We start from the raw sequence: 27,637 nt of genomic DNA, 5'->3' as shown, positions 1-27,637 counted from the left end.
ATTAGTTTTTCATTAAATATTTTAGTTATATTCTTTTTATTTAAAACATTTATTGTGCTTTTGAAAATACTGCAGAGTTGTAAATAATTTTGAATGTGAATCATTAAATTATTAATTAAACTTTAATGTCTTGTTTTGTGCCGAATATCCGAAGTCTTGAGTTTATAATGTCGAAATCTGTGAGCAATCTACACTTGTCAGTCATATCAAATCTCCTGGCCTAGATGGTACAAATTCGGAATTGATTATGCGTCTAAACATTAATTCCAACCTTGTGGTAAGTTTGGAGACTGCTAGCTACTGTGCACATACAAAGTCTATGAACCAAAAAGACTACAAATCGATTAGACTTTTGTTTGTTAAAAGGTTACTGGGTCTGCATATAGACTTAATCTTTAAAACTAACCAGATTAGTAAAGCATATCAAGACTTATTATGAGATCTATCGACTCTAATCTGCACGATTAAGTGGGCTAAATGTGATCATGTCTAATTCGATTATGGATCTACAATCTGTGGATATCCTGCTGAAGTTTCCATCTGCGAGAACGGCTTTTAGACTTTAGAACGGGGACGGCCTTCTTTGCAAGGACAGTATAGTGAGGGCGCCCACTGAGTTGTTTTTGCATTTTCTTCTCTCTCTGTAAGCGAATGAAAACAAACAACCCAGCAAACCAATCGTACCGACATCTTAACGAAATCGGAACAAAATTCGGACGATACGTCCGATGTCTGATCCGAAACGATAACGATATCTTAACGAAAGTTGTATGAAGTGGTTGACATAATTTCGGAACGAAATGTCGGAGCGGCATCGTATCTATTTCGATCCGATTTCGTAACGAAATCTGAAGAAAATCCTTGGGAAATTCTGAAGGGAAATTTCTTTCCGACATTCGTTCCGAAATCGGAACGAAATCGGTACAAAATCTGAACTATTTCCGGTCCGAAAAATCGTTTAGAAATCGGAACGAAATCTGAACGACGTTGCTTCCGAAATTGTTCAGACGTGTCGGACATCCGACATTTGGTTTGCCCGGAATAAACATCATGTGGTTGTTGTTTTCTTCACCTACCCAGCAAACCAATCGTACCGATATCGTAACGAAATCGGAACAAAATTCGTACGATACGTCCGATATCTGATCCGAAATCGTTACGATATCTTAACGAAAAGTGGTATGAAGTGGTTGACATAATTTCTGAACGAAATGTCGGAGCGACATCGGATCGATTTCGGTCCGATTTCGTAACGAAATCTGAAGAAAATCCTTGGGAAATTCGGAAAGGAAATTTTTTTCCGACATTCGTTCCGAAATCGGAACGAAATCGGTACAAAATCTTAACTATTTCCTCTCCGAAAAATCGTTTAGAAATCGGAACGAAATCTGAACGACTTTGTTTCCGAAACTGTTCAGACGTGTCGGACATCAGACATTTGGTTTGCTGGGTATACACACATACTAAACCATTGATGGAAATTCTTGGGCGACACTGCTTTAGAATGTGACAAAATTTGCAGTAAACAAAATTGATAGCCAGTTTTGATCCCGTGACAGTAAAGCCACAAATAATTTTATGTCTACCTCTTTCAGGTTTGACTTAATCCAAGTGGGACAGTTGGCCTGAAGGTATCTGACAATATACACAGATATCTATTGCTAAAATCCATTAATCAACCACTTTTTAAGCTTTACGATGGCTGTAGCCACTTTCAAGCGGAGATTTTTGCTATGAGGAGAGCAGCAGTATTAGTTAGAGGACCAGAAACCAGTCTCACCGAACTTGTGACTACATAATCAGGCGACCCTAACGACACTCAAGTCATCAGCCATAAACTCGCAAGATATTCTTGATTGCAGAAAGGCTCTTCACTTATTCCTGCTATCATGAAAACATCAGAGTTTGTAAGAGGACGCATAACGGCTCACTGCATTATTAGATCTCTAACTGCATAATGATCTTGGTATGAATCCAGCAAGAGATATTCACCAGGAAAATAAAAAAATTCTGATTTTGTGCCGACAATAATGTATGGCATGCAATAAAATCTCATGGGGGTGGTCTTTGACCATCGACTAAGATGATGCCTAATTGCACTTTTTTCTTGTAAGCGCTCCAAGGTAAAATCTGAGATCTCAGACCGCATGTAATACACTTGGTTGTATAGAACTATATTGACCTATGGCAGTATCGGCTGGTGGTAGGCCCTAAGTAATACTTCGAACCTTTCAAGGTTACATTACAGTAAAAAGCTATACTTTTTGAGTATCCAACTCCTGTATATTCTAGTTCAGTATCAAGCATTATGATGTGCCTCGGGGCACAAGAAGTTTAATATGCAGCGTTGTTTACGGCTTGAACATGCAAGCGTTCTACAGCGAATAGGAAGCTAGATTGGGCTAAATGATAGAGGAGGTGAAACTGAATACATTTCGCCAAACCTGGACTTTGCCACAGCTGATGTAAAAATCTCTGATAGGAGTGAATGGGAGCAGGGCGGACCACTTCCTGATAGTCTATTCCTCTTCACTGATGAGTCGAAGGTGCATGAAGGCACGGAAGCTCGTGTGTATTGTGAAGAACTGAACATTAGGCTATCGTACAAATTTAACGACAACTGCAGTGGTTTTTAGGCAGAAGTTTTTACATTACTGAAAGCCTTAAACCTATTAATAGGAATCACAGACTTTGCAAGTAGGATAGTCACGGTATATGTGGATAGGCAGGCCGTTCTAAAGCCGTTAGGATGCTTCATTATTAAATCTAAGGCCGTTAAAAGTTGTAGATCTATCATAAAAACTTTAATATAGCTTTAAGTTTGGCTGGCTTCCGTATCGGCAGTTACTTTGTGTTGTTAAAACTACGTCAAAATATTTCAGTTGCACACTCATACATTGTTCCTCGAAAATGCAACTAAATATGTATGAGAAATAAAAATGATACATGTTTGCTTTTTACATGCGTTAAAAATGCGTATTTTTGACGTTTTTAAATACGCAGCTTCGCAGTTGTTAAGTACAACGGCGTTAATAAAAATAATATATCGCAGATTTTCAGTCATTTGTAAAGCAATTGACAATACGGAAGTCAGCATTTTGTTGGGCACCAGATAACTGCAATGTTGAGCGAAATCAGGCAGTTGATGAATTATCAAGACGAGGCTCTCAGTTCTCTGATCTTCGGGTGGAAGACTGTGTCAAGCCACTGCTTTGTTTCTTTCTCAATCAACTCGGAGAGCTCTGCGCAGAGAAACCGTAAGGATTTGGAAATACCAAGCTAATTGCAAGGCATCGATGTCAATCTGGCCGGCAATCACAGTACGTAGAACTGCGTCCCTTCTCTCACAACGTAAAGAAACAGAATCAATGTAGGGGTCATTTCTATATCTGTGACAAGTAAGGGGAGGACAACAACATCGAGTATTACAGGCTATGTGAAGATATGGAAGAGACTAAAACAATCGTTCACCTTCTCTATTTGTGTGCTAGGCTGGATGTCAAGAGACACACAGACTGTTTGGTGTGCATAAGATGGTATCACTTCCCAGCAAAATAAATTGGAAGTAGTGCAATGTGGACTAGTTCTGTCACGGCATGTTTTGATGCAGTTCAAACGGAGTCGTGAAAAAGGCACTCCAGTCCTCACATTTTAACTGCATTTGGATGCAATCCAAAGAATCACATCCACTTGTCACATTTTAACAACATCCGGATGCAGTTCAGCGGAGTCGTGAAAAAGGCACTCCAATTCCTCACAATTTAACAGCATCCGGATGCAGTCCAAACGGAGTCGTGAAAAAGGCACTCCGTTCGCTACATATTATTAGCAGTTGCTAGAGATCCCTACATGTACATAAATCAGTTTGTACATCTCTACAGGCAGCGACATAAATTTTCCAATAAGAGATAAGCGTGTTAATATTTTCAAACATTTGTTAATACAAACTAAATAATATTTAAATAATATTTAATTTGTGAACATTTTTCCGGCAACTCTGGAGAAGAAAATTTCCGAATGGAGTGCTGTTGGAGTACGTGTCCAAATCTTTACTGGTGATGGGAAAACAACCCATTTAGCAAATAAATCAAAAACAGTTCAGTTCAGCGGAGGAAACACGCATGTTTGCGATTGAATTCAATGGAGAATTTTCATAATTCGTATTAATGTAATAAAGTTGTTAATATTTTTGTTTTACACAAATAAATGCATTTTATTTTTTCTGGCATATTTTGTAATGGCTTGCACAATTTCCGCAGAATGCCTGTATCAAAACACGTGCTTTGGACTGCCTCCTATTCTACCCCAAAGGGTTAGTTAAAATGCAATGCCAAGGGGTCAGTTAAAATGCAGTGCCAGAGCGTCAGTTAAAATGCAGTGCCAAAGGGTCAGTTAAAATGCAGTGCAATGGAGTGCCTCTTTCAGTAGTCACGCTCTTGTAAAAATCATGAGTGAAAATGCATAATTTGATGCACTTCCATATCACTTGTACATATCATTTAACTGCCTCTTTGGAGGCAAACTTTTTGCTGGGTTTCTTTTTTTTTTCCTCAATAGTATCCGCAGCAGCCCTGTTAACTTATTGCAGAAGCGTTAAGTGGCTATGGGGCGGGTAATCCTAGACTTAGCAAGTTCCCCCTTAATATCCTTTCTCTTTCCTACCCCTATGTTATATCTATTTTCCTTCTACCTCTTTCCCGTCCTCCTATATTCAGGAAAGTCTCCGAGTGAAGTGGAACGGCAGCTGCACATCCTATAATCTACCTAGCTTCTAAATGGGATGACAGTGGCGTCGACTACTGTAATCCCACGCCCGCTGCCGTTCGTTCGGCTTGATCCAATAAACCTACTCAGGACGTACACCTTTGTTCCATTGTGTTCCTCCTGAGTAGGTTTATTGCTTTATTGAGAAAGAAAGAAAAATGAAGAAATTTCCAAGCGAAGCGCTCATTGCACATCCTTAAACCTAACCTATTACCAATTCCCACTTTCAGATGGTTTTGCCACTATCGCCGTTGTTCTGACATATTCTTACGATGTGTGTTGTGACAACTCACAACATAATCCAAAGGAGAATACTTTCTACGAATAATGCTTTTCACATGAACTTCAACAGAAATCTTGCGATACTCAATTATGCTGAAACCTAATAAGACCGTCATAAGAGACCGAACTAACATTAAGTGTCTATCTTTTCTACGCTGGCATTTTACAATCCAATGATAAATTAAAATAAAATATCGTCCTTTTTCAACAAAAAACCCAATGACAGCGACATTATTTGGATTTAATCTGTATCACAATTGAAACAAAGATAAAACCTAATAAAATACAAAAAAAAAAAAAATAATAATATTACAAACCTAAAATTTAATCCTTTTGTTCATTATTTGTTGCAGAATTTGGCGAGTTTAATTTATTGTTTGCCATTGATGATGGCATATTGTCATTATCACTCGTAGCAACAGCAGGAGGTGCTGCTTCCACGGCGGATGCATCAATATTGGAAAGATTCGGACATTCAATGCCACCAACAGCACCTTCGAATTCATCAATGACGACAGCTGGCGCTGGGGGATTATTTGCGGATGTGACATCTATTGGTGGTTGTTGTTGCTGTTGTGCGTTTGCAGTTACTGCTAATGGAGCATTTTGTTGTTGGGAAGAAGAAGATGCAATTGGAGCTTTGGCAGCTTGACTTGATGTTGACGGTTGATTATCACCACTAACTACCACATCAAGTGTTTCGGCTTTAGCCAATTTTGGTTTAAAAGTATTATTTTCGATATTCATTTCGTAATTACGAAATGGGTCTTTAAATTTTTCCCTATTTGCTGATGATGTGTTTGTCTTATGTGTGGTATTCGATCTCAAACGTCTCGCTTGTGTATTATTTCTTTGACTGCTTAATGTCGGACTTTCAGATCTAGCTCTTTGTAGCGGAGCACGATTGGGGGCTGGTGATTGATATGGTGCTGCTGCCGCTGCCAATGAGTGATCATAATCCCTAGATCTACCAAATTCAAAACCATTTTGCCATTGCACGTGGACATTTTCATAGGAGGGATCTTCATAACGTCTTGCTGCAGAAGCGCTGGTACCATAGTTATCAGCTTCTCTTAAACGATTCAGTGTATTGTGCATGGGCCTACCATCATTTAATCTTCTATATGGAGCATTTATTCCAGCACTTGATGAATGCATTTCTGCTCTGGCATTAAAGCGCACAATATCTTGGGGTAATCCCGATAAACGTGGTGTTCCATAGGCGGACATTTGAGCAGCAGCCGAGGCGGCATCACAATCGACACAATCTCGTGAAAACATAAAATTAAAATCTATTACCTTACAATCAGCTGCCCCCTGACCCATCCATAGCGGTAACCATTTATTGACCAAAAGCCATTGTAAACTTGATTTTGAAATGCGATTTAGTGAACCATTTTGATCAGTCACAACGGGATTGTTGCATGCAGTCGTCGCCGTTGTTGCTGATGCGAGAGTTGACGCCGACGACGATGACGATTGTTGCGCGTTAAATTTTTGTGCAGAATTTGAGGATGACGAGGATTTTTTCGTTAGAGCATTTTTCAAGGAAGACACAGTTTTTTCTGTTGTTGTTGCATTATTGGAATTCTTTTCAGTATTATTGGAGTTCCTGTTTGTGTTGGAGCTATTTAGATTTTTTATTTTCGGTATGGCTCCGGTAGCTCGCAATGCCAATGTTGAAGAACTTGTTGCATCGTTGTTGCTGTTGTTATTATTGGCATTTGAATTGATGAGTGGACCGGCAGAGGCTGCTCTACTTTCACGTTCTTTTGAACTGGTGCTGGTATTGCCTGTTAAGAAGAAGAAGAAGAAAAAAGAGTTTAATATATAAAGTACAAATGTATATGTTTGGAATAAAGATCATCTATATAGACCATATATATGGAAGAACGCTGCATAATCTATTAAGAATCTACAATATATAGGAAATTTTAAATTAGGTTAGGTTTAAGGAACAGACATCTAATAGTATAGGTGACTACTTCACTCGTAGGTCACTGTTTCAGACCGTTGGTCTATTGTATTCATCCTAGGTAGATTAAAGGTGATGAAGATGATGTGAAGATAATGGTGTGGGAAGATAATGATGATAGAAAATCTTGTTGATTCGAATGTTTCCTTATATGAAATACCTTCAAAGGGCTGTCAAATATTCAAAGAAGATATCTAAAAGGTGTTTTTTCGCTAAGCTTATAATAACGGCCATGGTGTGAATCATCAAAGGCAGAGTTGGTACTGTTCACCAGGAAAATAAACATTTTGCACGGCCAATACTGTATGACGTGCAATTAACTCTTTATTCGGAATCGAAATACCTAAAAGTGGTTCTTGACCATTGAAGAGGCACACTGAGGAGCGCACCAAGACGCTATTTGTAAAAGTTTGGTCCCAGGCCGCAAATAATACACTGGTTTATAGGACAGTGGGCCTGGCTGAATGCTATGATGGATATCCAAACTCCGGACATTCTACATAGTTGAGTATTAATCATCTCGACGTGCCTCAAGGCTCAAGGATCCTCGAGCTAAATATGTGACGTTGTTCACTGCTTGGATACATAATCGTTCTACAGCGGATAGGTAGCAGGGGTTAAACCGACTAGTTTTGCCAATCCTGGACACAGTTGAGGTATTAATCCCCCATAGAAGTGGGCCTTCTTCCTATAGAATAGCATTAAACAGTATTTATTTATTTATTTAATAATATTAATATTATAGTAAATATATTATTAATATGAAAAAGTGACTAGCATTGGCTGCAGAGGCCATCAGCTAATACATTGTATATAAATTGACTTATTTAAGGTAGTGAACAATTAAATTACAGTTTTTGTATTCGATATAAAATTGTAGATAGATTTGATGTTGTCAGCATTGGGGTATCTAAGCATTTCCATTCCATTGTTGTTGAGAATTGTTTGTTGCATGAGGGACAGGCTGGTACAAGAATTTAGTATGTGCTGGACAGATGATATATTGCCACATTTAATACATTTGTTGTCAAGGTTCTTGTTTAGCAGATGTTGATGTGTGGAAATTGTATGTCCCATTCTGAGTCGGGAGAAAGTCCGAATTTGTTTTTTTATTCACATTAGTCGGGTATACGGCTGGAGAATAACTGAGATTAATTTGACTATAGTGGTAGTGTTGATAAGTAGTCTTAACATCTTGGAAATGTTGTTCAAGTTTGGAACAAATACATTTTTTTAGATCAAGCTTCTCAATCAGGGGATCATTTAATAATGGTGCTATACACGCATATTTGGCTGCCGAATCTGCATTTGCATTTCCTTTTATTCCAACATGACCAGGTAACCAGAATAATTTTAAAATGTTGTTATAGGATATAAGACAGTCTCGTATTTTATTAATAGATTTCCATTTTGTATTAGAAATGTTGCCAACGGCCTTTAAAACTGATAGACTGTCGGAGAAAATGACCGTTTTGCATTTGGTGAATTTGACAATATCTATTGCAGATAAAATTCCAGCAGCTTCAGCGCTGAAAATTGAAGACATGTTATTTAATCTTTTGCAACCAAGAATTAAGCCAGTATCGTCAACTACAGCATACGCAGTGTTACAATGGTCTTTTGATGCATCGGTGTACAAGAACTTCCACTCAGCATGTTGACTAATAAAAAGTTTGACATATTGCGAATAAACCTCGGTTGGCGTGCAATCTTTTTTGTGTATGGAGAGGGAGATATCACAGTTTCTTTCCGGGAGCATCCAAACTGGATGAATATTTTCATATTTCATCAGTTTATCTTCTATGTTTAATATATTTGATTTTATGCATTCGTAGATAACTGAGGGTGTTTTGGGTATTCTCTTTGCCACCATTACCTTAGAGACGTCTTCGTCTATAACTGATGAATTGAAAGACAGTATTTTGGGTAATAATTTATTCTTTATCTCAATTACCCTGTCTTTTAGCGAAGGTAATCCGGATTCAATCAATAGAGTTTGTATGGGTGTTGTTCGGTAAGCGTAAATGCTAGCCCGAATGCAATCGTGGTAAGTAGAAGATATGTATTTCATTGTAGAAATTGGACTGTTTCCAAACAGATATAGGCCATAATCGATTTTACTTAATATTAGCGTTCTGACGAGATATGTTAGAGTGTTAATATGTGTATAAGAACGACTGGAAAGATATTTAATAAGGTTCGCTCTAGGAACGAGATCTTTTTTGAGTTTTAGTAATTGTTCTCTCCAACGATAATTTTTTTCAAAAGTAATGCCCAAAATTTTTAGTTTTGTTACTTGGGGTATTGAGATGTTGTTAATGGTTATCTCCTCGGGATTGCATCTGTGTTTTCTACATATATGTAGTACTGAAGATTTAGGTAGGGAAATTTTCGCACCAGATGTTTTAGACCAATTCATTATTTCAGTAATAATGCTTGAAAATAGATGATTTGTTTTGTTGTTATCTTTATTTATGCTGATGACGTATAGGTCGTCGGCATAAAGACAGTGATAAATTTTTGGATGTCGGTTAATGAGTGAGCTGATTTTGTTGAAAGCAATTTGAAAGAGTACAACAGACAGTGGGGAGCCTTGTGGAATTCCATTTTCTAGTCTGAATGTACTGGAAAAATGGTTATTAATTCGTACTTTAAATGTGCGTCCAGATAAAAACGATTTGACGAAGTTTAGAATTTTAGGTCCAATTCCCCAGGAAAGCAGTTCATTAATAATTACATGCATGCCAATTCTATCGAAGGCCTTGTCAAAATCTATCGCTAAGATAGATGCATGATTTTTTGCTGATAGGGCTTTAGTGGTGTAGAAGTCTATGTGTAGTAGAGCGTCTGTGCACCCACGGCCAGATTTAAAAGCTACCTGATTTAAAGCGATTAACTTTCTAATGTTTAAGAACCAGGTTAGACGGCTTGCGACAATTCGCTCCATTAGCTTGGAAAGACATGGCAATAGTGATATCGGCCTGTATCCGGAAAAGTCGGATTTGTTTTTATTGGGTTTGGGAATTGCAACTACTACTGCGGTTTTCCAGGAGTGCGGAATTATGCCCGTGTCGAAAATAAGATTGTATAAATCAATAAGTTTATCGAAACCTTTGTTAGAGAGATTCTGGAGCATATTGTAGGAAATTCTATCGTGTCCTGGTGTTAGTCCCTTCACCTTATTCAGCGCGAGAGAGAATTCTGCCTTTGTTATATTGATTTCAATCATCTTGGCATGTTTATTGGTAGCTACGTTGAAGTATCTTTCACAAACACTGTTTCTATGTGTACAGAATTCATTTGAAAAATTGGTGTTTAAGGAGTCCTTCGACCAGCGGTTTCCAAAGTACTCGGCTATCTCCTGTGGTTCTGTGATAGTTCCATTATTGGTATTAATTGCAGCAATGACAGAATTATTAGCGCTTTTGTTTGTTAGTCGGTTGACTTTGCTCCAAACCAATGACAGGGGGGAATCCCTTGATATGGTTTTTGTGTAGTTGATAAAACAAAACATTTTAGCCCTTTTATTTTCCAGTTTGAACCTGGCATTAGCTTTTTTATAAATGATCAAATTGCTTTGGTCTGGATGTTTTCTGAATTTCCTATAAGTAACTATTTTATCTCTACGCAAAGAGGACAGGTTCTGATTCCACCACGGAACACTTCGTCTTTTGTGTGAGGTTTTTTGTGGAATTGCATGGTTACAGCTTTTTCTTATTGCCTTGGTTATTACAGCATTAATTTTATTTGGGTTGGTCTGAAAACATTTATTACTTAGCTCCTCGTCAACAATATTTTGAAAAAGGGACCAATTGGCCTTTTTAAAATTGAATTTGTGGATGTGTTTTGTGGGAGATACACTAGGACCCAATGTTATGTTGGTAACAATTGGGAAGTGATCACTACCGTGTAAATCATCTAACGTATGACTCTGCGTAAGTGGCAGAATAGATGGTGAGCAACAAGTAATGTCGATATTTGTAAATGAGTTAAATGTGGAAAAGTGAGTTGGTTTGCCATCATTTAGTACACAAAGATTGTGCATATTAAGAGCGCGTTCTAGTTCTAATCCTCTTTGATTGTTTTTGTTTGATCCCCATAAAGTATTCCAGGAATTGACGTCTCCCAAAAGTACAACTGGAGTTTGTGTGTTTTGAAATAAATCCAGAACATCATTTGTTGAAAATGTTTCATTGGGGTGTATGTAGATGGAGATAATAGTAAGTTTAATATTTAGAGTAATTTCAATAACAATGTTCGAAAGTTTTGATGTGTTATGTATAACTTTATGTGGAATGTGCTTTTTTATGAATACTGCCAATCCACCTTTTGCGCTGGTGTTGGCAGGATCATTATATGAGTAAGATTCATAGGCGTTTGGTGGTATTGGTTGGGATTGAAACGGTATGTGTGTTTCTTGCAGTGCAATTAGGTGTGGTGATTCGTCTTTTATTAATAGTTGAAGATCTGCGTAATTATTTATTAGTCCCTTAATATTCCATTGAATGATCTTAAATCTGTCCATGGAGATATTAAAAGATAAATAAATAATAAATAAATTTAAAAAAATGCTATGTTCCAGGGCCTGCAAGAGTCCACCATTTTTGAAATTTGTCTAAAATAATCAAAAATTGTGGACCCCTGCAGGCCCCGGAACAGAGCAATTGATTATATTTATTCTTTCATGCTAACATCTTCATCTATTTCAGTTCTTCTCTTCGAAATTGTTGCTGGGATATGTTTTTGAGTTTTTTTATTTCTCTCAATAGAGGATTCTCTGGAGTTATTTTGTTTATTTTTATTTTCTTTTGTGGTTGTGGATGCTGCTGTCAAATTTGCAATCTTGGTGTTAAATTTGTCAATCAGCTGTTCTTTGTTGATGGTTTGAATTGTTTTTTGTTTAAATTGTTCTTTTTCTTTTGTAGGTGTGCTTTGTGTTTTAGTACTTTCAGTAGTTTTTTTATTTGTTGTTGAGCATGTTGGTATTTGGGGTAGAGAGATTTCATTTCTTCGTACACTCTCAGTTAAATTTGTTGTGTTTGAAATTGTTGTATTTTCTTGGTTGATGTCGTTTTCATCTCGGTTAACGGACTTTTCAGAGTTCTTCTTGTTGGATGGTATGTTTAGTCTTTTTCTTCTGCTCTCTATTGCTTCTTCTAATGTTTCCTTTGGTAGTTCAAATGAATCAGTAGTTGGTGTGTTTTTTAGTGCCTCTTTAAAAGAGCACTTATTTCTGATTTTTGTTTTGAGAATTTCCTTTCTTTGCTTTATTGCGGGACAATTTTTGTTGTTTGAACGATGTTCGTGATTGCAGTTAACGCATTGAAGTTTAACGCAAGGGGAAGGGTCATGTATTAAAGAAGCACAGACTTCGCATGTAGCATTGTTTTGGCAGTGTTTTTTTGTGTGACCGAGCTTAAAACAGTTTTTGCATTGAATGGGATTCGGAATATATTCCTTAACGATGCAACTGATCATGCCGATTTCAATGGTCTTGGGTAGTTCATACGAATTAAAGCTCAGAACATGCATTGGTGTATTCGAGACTTTACCATCCTTGTACGAAGTGATTTTTTGGCAGGCAACAACACCTTGGTTTTTCAATCCATTAGTAATATCTTCTTCAGTGAGATTAGTGAGCAAGTCAGAATAAACAAATCCTTTAACTGTGTTTAACGAAGGGTGAAGGAAACACTCAATGGCACAAACCCCTGGGAGATTTGTAGCCTTGAGGAATCTGTGAGCTTGCACTTCATTTTTTGTTAAGAAAAGAAAGTTACCGTCTCGTGTGAAGATAGTTTTTAAGGGTTTTTCACTTGAGATTCCTTGAATGGCTTTGGTTACTAGAAAGATATTGTAGCTTTTTAAAGGAGTTTCGGGTATTTTACTTTTCATCACAACGTATTTTGGGCATGGTTGATATCTTTTGGTTTGAAATAGTTGAGGATAATCTAGTGTATTTCCTAGATTATAGGTTGTGTTTTGTTTTTGTTTTTTTCGTTTCGGTGATGTGATATTCCCATCATCTTGGCTGAGAATATCGTAATAATTTCCTCCCGAGGAGGAAGCCATGGTGAAAAAACTTAAATGTCACTTAAAGTCTTTTTTGTTGGCACGGATAATGAGAGAAAAAAATATATATATAAAAGTAAGGAGTCGCGGTGTTTGTGTTTAATAAATTATGCGAGCCGAACTTGATTTGAAAATATTAACTTGAGAGAGAAAGTAAACTGTTCACAACGAGTGTTGACTGTTAACTGTAAACAGTATTATATCTTTAAATAATCTTCTATCTTGCATTAAAATATATTCTTTATGAAAGCATTACAGATAGTCTACTATTCATATCGAATAACATCAATATTGGGGACACTTATGGGGAATACCGAGTGCCCTTTTTTGTTGCAAATGTATTTATTAATCTTCAAAATATACCACTTACCATTTGGACATAATCCAGAATTTCCAACTGTTAAGTTATTAGAATTTCCAGCACTACCAGTAGCAACAGCAGCGGTAGCACCTGACGCTCCACTGCTTGAATTTCCAGATGCCTTATAGATATTACTCATACTTTGAGTATTTTCACCGCCATGTAAACAACTGAAAAATGATGATGCACTATTCTTAACATTATTGGCATCCCTTTGAGCGGCAGCTGCAGCCGACGAAGAAGCTGTGGTGCCACAATTATTGCCATTACAACTTGCTGTAGATGTAATGCTTGAGCTATTGGTGGTTGTTGTTGATCCAGTATTGAGGCGTATATGTCCAACCGTTCCAAAATGTGAATGACCCAAAACGGCATAATGTCCTCCCAAATTATAATGATCAATGTTGCCACATGAAGAGCTAAGATGGCGTTCTATACGTCCAATACCATGTCCAATGACATTGAGGCGACCATAAACACGTGAAGAACCATTGGCGCTGCTGTTGCCATTGTTTGCATTACGATATATGGGTTCGTCGTGTATTTGTTCGTATATATTCTCATAACGTACTGATGGCTGATAGTTGAGGTTATAATAATTTTGTGATTCTGTATCGTCAAAACTCCGTTGACGATGGCATGATGATGACGATGATGAGCCGGTGTTGGCATTGTAATGGCTGCAAGTGGCTCCATTGCAACGGAAAGCATTAAAACGAGGATTAGCTGTAAGAAAATATAGAAATTCATTGAAAACCCAACGTCCAAATATTGTTAATTTCAAAGCGAACGTTTTGCATCCTCCACCATGATGAAGCTAATAGCTAATAATCTTTTGTAAAAGTGTTTAGAACAAACCTGACACGTGAATTTGTAAATATCACAGTTTTATATTAGATCAGGCAAGTGTATATAACTCTAGAGGTGGTGTTTGTTTTTGGGAATAATCTCGTTGGTCATTCATGTTGGAGGTTAAAATGTAGCAGTTCACGTTTAACATTCCCCCGGCACACATACCTGCATGTAAATCTAATTGAAAATTGCGTCTAAAACCTAAACCAGATCTTACAGATCTTGGTATGTCATAGTTTGTAGTTCCAGCTCCTCCTCCTCCACCTCCTGCGGCTGATGTTCCATTAATTCCATTAGCCCGATCATACAAATCGTTGCGATAATTAATGTTACTCGTTGTCAAACGTGATTTACTTTGAGTATTATTGTTGTCAGAATTGCCAGTTGCGGCTAGAGTTGTTGGTGGTTGGGGTTGTTGGGGTGTTGGTGGTGGCACTATTAAGTCTTCAGCAGGGGCATTGGCATTATTGTTGTTGGGATTGATTGGTGCAATAAGAGCTTCTGCACCAAGACCACGAGCGGCTGCGTTATAATGTTCAATGGATTCGTAGATATTTTCATAATGAGGATGTGCATTTTGTTGTTGTTGTTGCGGTTGCTGATTAGGATTGTTGGCGGGTTGTTGTTGCTGTTGTTGTTGTTGTACAACACCTACTGCACCTTCGATCGTACCTTCAGCTTGACTATTCTCATCATCCACGAGTCCATTAATGGCAATAACTGTCGCTTGTCTAAAAATCGGTAGGGGGCATTTAAGTTACAATTTATAGTAACCACAGTTGTTTCTTATTTCATACTCACCTCACCAATGCACCCTGCTCTTCTATTCACATGGGTTTATCTATCATACACACACCAGCATAACTGCGTCCAATGGTCATGGCAGCGGGCAAAATTCTCCAGGTATCAGTTTCTGGACTATATACCTCAACTGATGATAAATTCGAATCGCCATCATCACCACCCACAACATAGAGTAAGCCATCATGGGCCACAACACCAGCATTGCGACGACAAAATGACATATCAGCTACAGAATGCCATTGATTTGTTTCTGGATCATAGGCCTCAACGGATTTTCTTACCATAGGTCCATCATGACCACCAACTGCATATAGAATATTCTTAAGGACACCAACACCGGCACCACTACGTCTAGCAGTCATATTGGCAACCGGATACCATGTGTCATTTTCAGGATTATAACGTTCAACAGATGACAGACATTGACGGGTAAAACCATCATAACCTCCAACAGCATACAGCAGGCCATTTACCACACCAACACCAACCGAACTGCGTCTGGTTGACATGGAGGCAATAAAGCGCCATACTTCTGTTTTAGGATCATAAACTTCGGCGCTGCATAGACCTGTTGTACCGTCGAAGCCACCAACAGCATAAATGCAACCATTCAATACGGCCACTCCCAGGGTTGAACGTCTGGCTTCCATACTGCTACTGTTCGACCATTGATCCGTGATGGGATCATAGACATCAACCGTTCGTACACGTAGAGAACCATTGAAACCGCCAACAGCATACACCTTATCGCCCAGTACAGCTAAACCGGCACTGGAATATGGGAGAACATAACCATAATTGAAAAACTTTTACAGCCAACACTTGTTTGACTTAACATACCGACATCTACGATTTGGCATTTCAGCAGCTTGATACCATTTCTCCTCCCGCAAATCATAACACTCCACTGAGCGTATTGCCTTGGGTGCTTGGCCTCCAATTACCAATAGTATCTTTGGAAATCCAACCGGTTTTCTTGGCATGGTGCGTTGTGTTTTAATTTCATTTGGTAATAAATGATATGTCAGTGCTTCAATGATGAGATTCTTACAAACAATATTACCCTCCAACAAGGGTTCCTTATCAACATTTTGTGTAATATATTCCTTGGACAAGAGTGGCAAGCGGACATGTTCCATTAAATCGGCAGTGTATTGTTCACGTAATGTAGGATCATAACGTATCCAATTGATGACACATTCATAAACTTTCTCTTCACTGGCCACTGAAATGCGATCGTTACGTATCAGGGAAATAACTTGTTCTGACGTTAGGTTAAGAAATTCATCAAATTGTATAACTTCACTAAAAAGAAGAGACACAATGAGACACAAAACAATACATCCTCCCACAGCAATACTTACTTAAAATGCTGTTCAATATACTGTTCAGCATAGTTGACCAGATCCACACAACCATGCATATCGGCAAAATCACGTATACCCAAACAATTGCTGGCATCCAATTGGGTTTGCAAATAGTCACAACAGGCATCACGTACATCTGTCAACTGTAAAAGATTGGCAGCCGTAAGGAGAACCTGCACATTATCTTCATTGACTTCTACTGTCGAGGTGTAAACATATTCAATTAGTAACTCGAGAGCATGATGATCAACACCCTGTAAAGTGATACGTCCTTGTCGTGATTCTTCGAAGCCCGTAAACATTGCATAGAAGTAGGGACTGCATGATGCCAACACCATTTTATGTGCAGGTATTTCAATATCTTCTGCAATAAGGGTAACATCACAAAGAAGATTTTGTCTGAAAATAGATGAAGAAAGAAACATTGAAAGAGAGGAAAAACGTTGCAATCATGTTCACTTCGCAACTTAAGACGAAGTTGTGTGCTGTATTTAAAAGAGGTTAAGTAACAAACGGTTCTTATATGGAAGAAACTATCAAACCGCTCCTTATTGTAAAAATACGCCTACAAGCTTAAAGATAACTTTCTTGCTGAGATACTAGATATCAGGAAAGCAGCCGAGTTAGTTAGAGGACTTGAACCCCACAAGAATCTGAATAATCTGGACTATATTTTTGGTGGACCTTTAAGTCATGGACCACAAACTCTATAGCAATCCATGATTGTAGAATGCTTTAATGTAAGATCTGTAACAGTAATATAATAGGGAATAAAATATCTGATGAACTAGCACGAGGTGTGTTCCAGTCGAATGATCTTCAACATATCGATGAATCTGCCAGATCATCGATTTGTTACTACATTGGCAAGTTTAACAAGATCTACCTTGAGAATTCCATAAATATCCATGCCAATCTGGACGGTGATCTCTCGTCGTTGATTGTTGTTGTAACAGCATATGATATGTTTGTAAGTTCAATTTTCTGCTTAATCTGTCTCTGGGTCTATCTTCAGTTCCGTGAATTTGCAGCACAGGTAAAAGGTGCAGGTTGTCGTGCGGGAATTTGCCACATGCTGTGAAGATATTTGGTACGATGTCATCAATCTTTGCCCCATAGGAATTTTGACGGCTGCACAATCCCGAACGCAGTCATGGCAGCTGATGCTCCTCAGCTGCGATAAATGGGGGATGTTCTCCGAGGGCCGCATTCACACGAAAGCTGTCGGTAAGATCAGTCAAATAGGAGTTCAGCCCGTCACAAATTACATCAGGGAAGGTACCTGCATACGTTACGATCTCAATGCCGTCTGATAGGGGTGAATACAGGAGAGGTAGAGGTTAAACAGTTCCAGAAATATCAGCCCACCTTGGGAACTCTTTGTTTCACTCTACGGGGCTGGGGTTTCTTATTTCTGAATTCCACGTATGACAGGCGTAAACACATATAATTGATTATCCAACGTGTCAAACTTGGCCGGAGGGTAGTCTGTTCGATATTCTCAAACAGCATGGAGTGCTTGACAGTTTCAAAGGCTTTTTATAAGACGAGCGCCACCACCACTGTTCTATGACACTGGTTGCTCTCGTTGAGACCGCGACTACTATTTGTGGAGGTGGCGTGCCGAGCTGTTGTCGTGCTGTACTGCTTACGGAACCCCATGCTGATGATCAACAGCTGGATAGCAATTTCTGAATCATGAATCTTTGCTACGGGCGACAGGAGTGAAATCGGTCTGTATGATTCACCTTTATGTAAGCAAAGGTGGCAGGCTTCAGTAGTGGACTACCCTGCCCATTTTCCAGATTTCGTTAACTATGTGGCTGGCTAGCGACAGGTTAAGGACTTTGGTGAGATACTCAACTTCCGGCTCAGGCAGCTGTTTCAGCATTACCATGGAGATATCATCAAGGCCGAACCCTTTGGACGATTTAGCGTTCCTGATGCCATTCGCAGCATCATCCGTTGTAAATTGTGGTGCTTCCTCCTCGGCAGGAAGAGGTCTAATGCGACGTAGTACTTATCTCATTGTCCTGTCACTGCTCGACAAACTATCGATTAAAATAACTTGCGCACCTCTTCGGATCAGTCAGAGTAACGTCGCCAACCATGACTAAGGTCCTATCTTCCTTTTTCCATGGTTCGAGAGTGGCTTAACCGATGTCCACATATTACGGTTCCAATATTGCAACTCTTCAGATGATTACGCCACTTGTTACGCTTATGCTTAATGACAAACCGGTTAACTTCCAGTGGCAGCTCACTAACTCTGGGGTAGGTGGGTTTGGCACAACGAAGCTCATCACGCTAAAATTTGGCCTCACTTTGGGTATTTGAGTGATGATGTCTCGGAACGTCTTTCCTGCTGCCCAAATATCAGAAGGATTGGATAGATCTCTGAAGCGAACTCTATTTAGCTTTCCCACGACTGAGGCGATGAAACCGGGCTGATGGAGACAATTATGGGGAGATGGTCTGACCCATGATACAATAAGAAGGTAATTGCATAATGTGTCAATTGCATTGAATTTATGTCAAATTTTGACATCTTATGTTACCAAAAACGGCAGTTGCTGCTACCTTCTTATTGTATCATGGTCTGACCTAAGAGAATCGACAGGTTGTCAGACCAGAGGCTCAATTCTCTTAGTCCATATTTACATTAGGCAATTTTCCTCGCGGCAATTGTCAGTTTGTAGGTGAGAGAGGGTGTTGAGAGGGAAAGGGTTACCATATGCCTCTTCTCTCTCTCTATCAAACTGACAATAGCCGCAAGAAAAATTGCCTAATGTAAATATGGACTTTCTATGAGAATGGGAAACGCAAAAATTTATAAAGGAACTAAATGCCAAATGAAAAAAATTATAATGAACATACTCTTGTGCCAGACTATGAAAATGTTCATGCAAATGTTTTGAGTTTATGGATAAGAAGGGAGAAAGGGAGCTCCTTCAACTCCTCTCTCTCCTAAATGTTGAAAATTTTTCATGTTATATTTTCAATGTCTGGCACAAGAGATATTTTTCATTTCAAATTTTCATAGAACGATGTTACGTCTAGCGAACTGTGACACTCCGCTAATTCTGGGGTTATTCTGATAGAAAATTCACCGCGAGTTTTGTTTTCCGCCGTTTCCACTTAAGGGAGAAAGTGAAAAACTCACCGGGAATTTATGTCCAGAATAACCCCAGATATGTTTGTACATAAGTTCATTTGCCTGCTTAATCTGGCCTGTCTTTGATCTGGCTCTGGGTCTTTCACAAGTTGTAGGAATGAGGCAGGGCAGTTGTTTTGCAGGTTAAATCAATCCTTGCACTATAGGAATTTAGACGGCGGCACCAAATTTTAAAATCTGGGGGCAGATTACGAACACGAAACTTTAAAACCAACTCTTGACCTCACTTTTTCAATTAATTATACCAATAACACGACGTGTTGCAACTATGTATATAAAATAAATTCCGTGGAAAGTAGAACAAAATGTAGAACTATCAATCTGCTCAGTCAGCACTATACACATCTGTAGTGGAATTCTGTAACACATTTTTTGAGTTACCGACAAAAGTCGGTAAAATTAAAACGCAAAATTATGAATGAAAAGTACCACAAAAAGTTGACAACACTTTTGCTATCGAAAATTGATCGGATAGTAGTGAAAAAGGATCGGATATTATTTAGCGGGGAAATTGACTATTGTGGAAAAATATCTAAATTTAATTGTTGCTCCAAATTTTAAATTCTGGTGGCAGATTACGAACACGAAACTTGAAAACCAACTCTTGACCTCACTTTTTCAAATAATTATACCAATAACACGACGTTTTGCAACTATGTATATAAAATAATTCTGTGGAAAGTGTGCCCTCTCTTATTTGTTTTAGTATCAAAGAAGGGTAATCTGATCAAACAATTATCTGAAATTTCTAAAAATGTTTGCACGATTCAATTCATGTATGTATATGATAAACACAGTGCTTAATAGTGAAGCACATGGTACTTCATTTGGTGTACAGGCTACTAATGAAACGTTCTCAATACGCTCCATCCAATATTAAGTACGTTCTATTTTTTCTTTATCTCTTAAAATGGGAAATAGAATTACGATTTTCTACATTTGACTTTGTGTGAAAAAATATAAAATGTTGTGCAAATATTTTTTCGCTAAACTAGGGAACCTGTTAGCTTTATATATTCTATTATCAATAATTAATATAAATAACCTTTACCTGTTTGTAAAAATGCTTCGAATTTCTTAGCTTCTAGACATTGCCTGTTTATGAATAACAATGTGTTCGTGGCTACTTCAAGTAGACACATCAAACATTTAGGTCGAAGCAAACAAAAACAAAGGAATTCATACAATTGTACTTGTTATGGATTTTCAAATTGTTAAGGTGTATAAATTTACATTTACAATTTGAATAGTTAACTTATAAGTAAATTGTGTATTGCACGCAAATATATATATATCAATTGTGTATTTGAAAAACATGAGATTTTTGCAAAATATTTTTAGTTATGGTTTCCTATAAAACGTTGCTAGTTCACAGAGAGTGTATTTTCCATCACATACTAGCATAGCATTAATTCAAATTCTAACAAACTACCAATGATAAATGATAGCCCAAGGTGTTACCTATTCATTAAGCCAACCAAGTTCAAGGTTAAATAAATAATCATAATGATTTTTAAAAATCATAACAGTATTTGTTGTTTGCTCTTCTTTTGTTTTGTGCTGCGTGTTTTGAGATAACCAAACAAAACAAGACAAAACAATAAACAGTCAAACAAAAATATTAGTATAATAAAAATAACAGAAGATGTGCACAAAGGGAATTTTTTTGCAAAATGTATAAAAGTTATAAAAAAAAACAAATTTATAAGAAAAATTGCACATATGTTTAAATAATGTATGCACATTTTAATGTGTCCATGTATTTTCGTTAAGGCAAATGCCTCCACACCCCCACCCACCTCCTTTTGGGTGGATTGTATATTGCAATGTGCGTGCACTGTTTTGTATTCATTACTGTTTCTTAAAATAAATTATCTATCAATTTTAAATAGTTTGTATGTTTGTGTATGTTTTAAAAGTTGTTCTTACTTGCGCATCTCGTTCATGGCTTCGAAGGAACGGGTGGTATGTAGTTCATTGTGATATTGGCCCACACAACGATCTTTACTGTTGGGCCTTTGTATATGCTTCTGAGAACTTTCATCCAATGAATTTTGGCTGGCATAACGTAATAAACAGCTGCAAAAAAGAAAAGACGAAACAAAAATAAAATATTATTATCATTGTTATTGCGACAATATAAATGTACTTGTAGTCGTAATTAATTAATTTATGTATTTTTTCCTTATTCTTTTGCAATCTTAAAGGCAAATGATGATGATGACAACATATGAGCTAATACGATTGCATTTAAATATTTATCTTTGTAATAAGCATTTATCAAATTATGCATCTTTAAATTCTGATACACCTACATATAAAAAAACAACAAAACATTGTTCCACAACATCCCATACGGGACAAGGGAGACTTCTCTCACCTACATATATCATAGGAAAAATTACAAGTTCCAGAAGCTCGACTTCTCACTCCCCGTGAGTTTTCTCACTTTCTCCTTTAAGTTGAAACGACGGAAAGACAAAACGCACGGCGAACTTTCGTTCAGAATAATCGTCAATAATCGGCTTCGATTTGGTCGGTACCAAAAATACCCAAAAACAAACATCAAACCAAATAGTTTTGTGGCTCGGGACCGAATTCAGTAAAAGACTTAGAATATATTTCCAAAAGCCACGAACTTTTACACCAATTTGGAGTATCATGCTGTGATACTCGTCGTTTTAACCCTTGTACTTTACCAATCTTTTTGCAAAGTGGTGGCTTAAGGTCACTTGAATAAAGAACTAAAGGTTATCACGCAGTGATCTCCTAATGCCGGGCGTTCGCCTATTCAAGGTTTTAAAGGTTTTAAGTACGTTGCCGATGGTAGTACAACGGAGCCTTGTTGATACCTGGTATAGACTTTACGCAGCTGTCAAGTCTTTGCCTTGACAAGGCAAAGGTGACTGGCACAAAGGAGAAGAGTTATAGGAGGTCCCACCTATAATTATCTTCTTAGGTTTTTTAATAGGTATCCTAATTAAGTTTTTTTTTTCAAAAAAATATTTATGGATGAAAAAGGTACAATTTTAAAAGTGTTTTGTTTATAAAATATAAATTTGTCTCGGGACGAAATGTGTTAAGAGGAGATTTGAACACACATATATCCAAGAGAATTCTCCAACTTGACTGAATCACTCTCTCGGAGAGTTTTGGAGTTTTTTTTAACGATCTTTCACTCCTTATGAGTGGATCTGAAGTAAGAAGCAATCTTTGATAAATATCACGGTTGCATTCTTCCCTTGAAAATTTTCTTGAAAAATTCTGCTTAATTTATTGAAATCTTTGGAAGTGGTGCCACATATATAGCATCGGCTAGTTGAGGTCGTGTTGGTTACAGCATTGCAAACTTTGCCATCAACCATGGTCATTTTTAAAATGTGATTATAAGCAATTTTTTTCCATCAATATTTACTTTTGTAGGAGTGAGGTTCTTAATTTCATTTTGCACATAACTTATTTCCTCCTTTGTTACATCTGTAGTTTCTTTCACATACCAAAATCTGATGGGGCGCAAAATCGTGGTGATGATGGTGTTGGGTTTTGCCACAACACTTTATTGTTTTCTTTACCACAAATAATTTAAAGTGGGACAAAATAACTCAAAAATATACTAGCATCGGATTCGGCGTCTTTCGAGAATTTTTGTTTGTACCGTACTTGTTGCGACCCGTCACACCCCCATTTATAAATTATCGTTAATGAATTTCTTTCAATTTCGTTAAGGGTTGATAACACTTCTTCCAGGTAGATTGATAACGTTGAATAGTATGATCCATTAGGCATTGTAAATTAATTTCTGCGCTGGTAGCCGTTACTCGCAATGCCGTCTTTGGTGGGTAGCATTCTTGTTTTGCTTTCAACAAAAGGTCGTAACAAGGGTAATTCTTTGGGTTAGTTGCCCTTATTATTTCATATTGTCGTCTTGTTAGATCAGCTTCTACGAACATTTTGAGTGCTTGGAACGGGGTCAAAGGAGCAATTGTTTCACTGGTCTTGGAATAAGCTTTTCTATATTTACTAGCCTTTGTTGGTGATTTTCCTATTTCTTTGAGCAATTTTGAGGCAGTTTTTTTCCATTCGTTTGCAATACGACTTGTGCGGCGTGTAAAATCATTTCATCATCAACATTTGATCGAATTTCCTCAGTTTTTCTTCTCTTGCTCCGTTCACTCGAATCCGAAAATGATTTGCTCGGACGACCTGGTTGATTAAGCGAATGCACTGGTATTTCAAAAGTGCCTTCCAGCCACTTCTGGTTGTTTTTCATAAAAACGTCTTCAAATTTATGAGATTTTAGCCATCTCCTTTTAAATTCGTGTTTGATGTAGGAAAATTTATGCTTAAGGTTCTTTTTTCTTTCCACAGTGTCTCCGCAAGACAATAGCAAGTGGTTTTCTAAAAACTCCAATTTCTCGTCCAAACTTGGTAAATTTTGTAGTTGCATTTGCTCAAACAGACATTTACGGGTCACTATTTTCACCCCCGACGAACTAGGTATCTCCATAGTTAACAAAAAACATAAAATAAAAAAAAAAAAAAAAAAAAAAAAATTAAATTTTTTTTTAACAAAATACTTTGAACTGCTGTATTTAAGAAATAGGCGGGATTCGGCGGGCTTTTGTTTTCTTTATAGAAAAGCTGAATGTGTAACGTATTTAATAAACAAAAAAATATGACACGGACGAATCCTGATCCATAACAAAATTGCTTTTGAAATTAAAAAAATTAAATTTTTTTCTGTGAAAAAGAGGGTATGTTCAACTACCGAAAAATATAACGAAAGTTAAAAATTAAAGATAAAACTATTATTTATTTAATAGAAGCGTACTTGAGCTATAGGAATCACTATCACTTTCACTTCACTACACAACTTAAAATAAAAATATATGCGTATTGCAAAATTTGATATAATTTGGGCGCCCAAATAGAAATACGTATCAAGTCAACAATCAAATTGCGTCTAACTGCACGGAATCGGTGACGTATGGTTTTTTTTTTTTTTTAAAAGTGGGGGGTAATTCGCGGAAGTGTTTACTATACCTAGAATTCAAAATTTTGTGCCTAGCTAGTATTTAGAATTTTGGACTTTTGGCCGCCTAATTACTCAATATCTACCTATGTGCAACGGCGAAGTTGGAAACGTTGAATTATAAATTCTATGGGTGGACGCCAGTCGTACGTGGAATATTAAATAATAAGTCCAAGTCCCGTAGTGTGAAACACGGAGTTCCCCACGGTGGGGTGTTATTTGCGTGATAATGTCAGTTGTGATAGGCTGAACTCTTATTAGACTGATCTTACTACCTTTTTACACGCGAGGAGTATGCAAATATCCCCCACTAAATCTAGGCATGCTCGATGGTAACAGAATTCCGACCCTAAAATTCTAGTAGTCACATCCGTCCGCGCTCTCCACGCCTACCTGCAATAAGCTGAGATGTAGGAACAAGGTGCAGATAAAGAAACGTCGTTCTGTGGTAAGCTATGCGGCGCCAGTGTGGTTGCAACGCTATGAAAACAAATTAAAACATGCCAGAATGACGATCTTAAAACTGCAACATGGTGCCTTCTCATGTTTTCTTCAGTTGACCATTTACATGAGAAGCCAAAAATTCTTCCAGTACAGCAACACAATGGCATGATCTCGTTGCAGTACTTGCACGGATGTTACCGTGAGAGGCATCCTAATCACCATATGGTGGATAGAACCCCCATCTCAGGCATGTCAAAAGGGATCTTCATGAACTAGAAAAAAGGTCCAATGTTATAAGAGAGAACCCATAGATCAACAAGACTATCGAGCAAGTTATTATATATTCACACGGATGCAGTCGCAGATACCATAAACAACTATCGTTTGAATGCGGTCCTAAGAGAGCAACCCGCATCTATCGCAGCTGAAAGATTCCATCAGATTCCACGACAAACCAGAGTAGTTTTGGCTCAACTGCGCTCGGGATGGTACAGCCGTCTGAATTCCTATAGGTCAAGAATCGATGACACCGGAATCGGTATGAAAAGCACTATCTGTGGTAAAATTTGCACTTTTTCTGCGATGGTTCGGTAAAGGAAAGAAGTTCCTCCAATTTCTACGAGGGACTAATAAATATGTAAGATAAACGGAACAAGTCTCGTTTTGGGGCACCTCTCGGATCGGGCTGACCATAGGTAGTCCTGGGGACCCCGATCATAACTATATATAGCTTCCCGGGGGAAGTCCATACTTCCCGAGTTATGGGTCTTGACATTTCGGAAAGGTGTAACCTTAACACCGTTGTCTAGATTATAGGCACCTCTCGGATCGGGGTGAAAATTTGACCATAGGTAGTCCTAGGGACCCTGATCACAACTATATGTATATAGCTTTCCCTGGGGAAGTCCGTACTTCTCGAGATATGGGTCTAATATTTACACCGTTGTCTTGATTATGGGCACCTCTCGGATCGGGCTGAATGTTTTGCCATGTGTAGTCCTTGGGATCAGAATCACAACGATATATTGTTTCCCCGGGGGAAGTCCATACCGATCCGAAAGGTGCCCCTAAACGAGACTTAAGCCTTGTATACGATCTCCCAAGCCATTAAATCTTGTTAACTAAGCAATGTTATTAATTAATCAATTTCCTAAATTACTAAAATACTCACCTGCCTCTCTCCATGCTTCCCTCCGCAGCAGGATTTTGATGATTATTGACAGCTGCTGCTGCTGCTAACTGACCTCCAGCCGCTGCAGCGACTGCATTCTGTTGGGGCCGGTTTTGATTCTGCTGATTGTTGGCATCAACTGGCTGTTGTTGTTGCTGATTTACGTTTTGATTTTGTTGACCACTCATAACTCCCAATGATGTCAATAACGCACTTGATATCAAAGATATCATACAGTGGTTGCAGTGCAAATATGCACTGAAACTACCAACAACACTTTTTTCAAACACTACAGAAGCAACAGATGTGCTGCTTAACCAAACACTTTCAAATAGCCAAAAAGTGCAAAGCTATGTTATTTCTCGTTGTTGTTGTTATTGTCCACTTCAGATGATTGCAATTTGCAAATGCCTGCATGCAACCAGCCAAGTAAATAAGCTCTCAGACACACAAACAATATGCTCGCAGCTGTTGATGTCTGCTGCTGCAAGAAATAAAAATCTTATCTCCCTTCCTAAGAGCGCTGTGCTCCCTTCTGGATGTGGGTCATGGGGTGGAAGAACTTCTTAAAATTCCAATTCCATTGAACTTAACTATTGAAAGAATAATAAATAAGCTTATTAGCTGTTAAATACATATGTTTTTTATGTAGGCTTTGAAACGGGTTTTTATTTTCTTGTACAGCACCAACAACACATTCTTGTTATACTGATTTTTTCACTTTCAATTCTTTGTCTGTTCGTTAAAACGCGACGCGGCAATCAACAGACATTTTTGTGCTTCCATTTCTTCACTTCTTCTTCAGAATCTTGAGTAAATAATAATCAACATAAATATGAATATTAATTGCAATAAATTACATTAATTTTTGTCAAACTTGTTTTTATTTTCTCGAAGAAAACGCAGCACAGCGAACATAGATGACATCCCCACTCACAACAAACAAACAAACTAAACAATAGAGTTGTGTAGTTCGGAAAGAAAAGTTCAAAAGAATTATTCCGATGACAGAGCTATCGGAACCATTTCGACACTTTCACGTAGCACAACAATAACAAGGTAGGTGGCATAGAGCTGACAAACTATCGATATTCCCAACATTAGATATTTTCCCAAGGTCGAGGTCGGGAAAAATCGTTAATTTCAATACTAAATAAAAGGTCGATGATTAAAATACAATATATTGGATATTTTCGATATTTCATTTTAAAAAATCGATTGCTATCGATATTATCGTTAATTTGTCATTATCATTAATTTGGAAATGAAAATGGCGGATGTGTCTATGCCTTCGCTGACATCTTGCACAACTAGTTCACAGAAATATAAAGAAGAAAA

At 37.8% G+C, this 27,637-nt stretch overlaps 1 protein-coding gene across 13 annotated transcripts; it reads right to left on the bottom strand.

Moving 5' to 3' along the window:
* Positions 1–19: 19 nt before the first annotated feature.
* On the bottom strand, positions 20–27,263 carry kel (kelch protein). Of its 13 annotated transcripts, none has more exons than XM_073969747.1 (10): positions 27,160–27,263; positions 26,300–26,892; positions 21,582–21,731; positions 16,475–16,876; positions 15,951–16,415; positions 15,108–15,881; positions 14,472–15,037; positions 13,464–14,180; positions 5,364–6,839; positions 20–333 (listed from the first exon to the last, which is right to left on the bottom strand). In XM_073969747.1, the coding sequence occupies exons 2-9, from the start codon at positions 26,530–26,532 to the stop codon at positions 5,371–5,373; spliced, it is 4,776 nt and encodes a 1,591-aa protein (XP_073825848.1). In that variant the 5' UTR covers positions 26,533–26,892; positions 27,160–27,263; the 3' UTR covers positions 20–333; positions 5,364–5,370. The 13 variants fall into 13 exon arrangements, 10 of the variants coding, with proteins under 10 accessions (XP_073825848.1, XP_073825847.1, XP_073825854.1 ...); XM_073969746.1 differs by having other exon boundaries at positions 20–317; XM_073969753.1 differs by having other exon boundaries at positions 20–317; positions 26,300–26,563; positions 27,160–27,256.
* Positions 27,264–27,637: the final 374 nt, after the last annotated feature.

This window comes from Musca autumnalis, unplaced genomic scaffold (genome assembly GCF_047663935.1).
Source record: "Musca autumnalis isolate F117 unplaced genomic scaffold, ASM4766393v1 scaffold_2, whole genome shotgun sequence".
In the NCBI taxonomy this organism is placed as follows: domain Eukaryota; kingdom Metazoa; phylum Arthropoda; class Insecta; order Diptera; family Muscidae; genus Musca; species Musca autumnalis.
This window is presented reverse-complemented; position numbering and strand designations above follow the sequence as displayed.

Excerpts from the sequence above, each read along its gene's own strand:
- kel (XM_073969754.1), bottom strand. The coding sequence starts at position 26,532 with ATGATATCTTTGATATCAAGTGCGTTATTGACATCATTGGGAGTTATG. Across the intron at positions 16,416-16,474 it reads TATATTGAACAGCATTTTAA|TGAAGTTATACAATTTGATG; the intron begins GTAAGTATTGCT and ends TCTTCTTTTTAG. Across the intron at positions 15,882-15,950 it reads ATGCCAAATCGTAGATGTCG|TGCCGGTTTAGCTGTACTGG; the intron begins GTATGTTAAGTC and ends CCCATATTCCAG.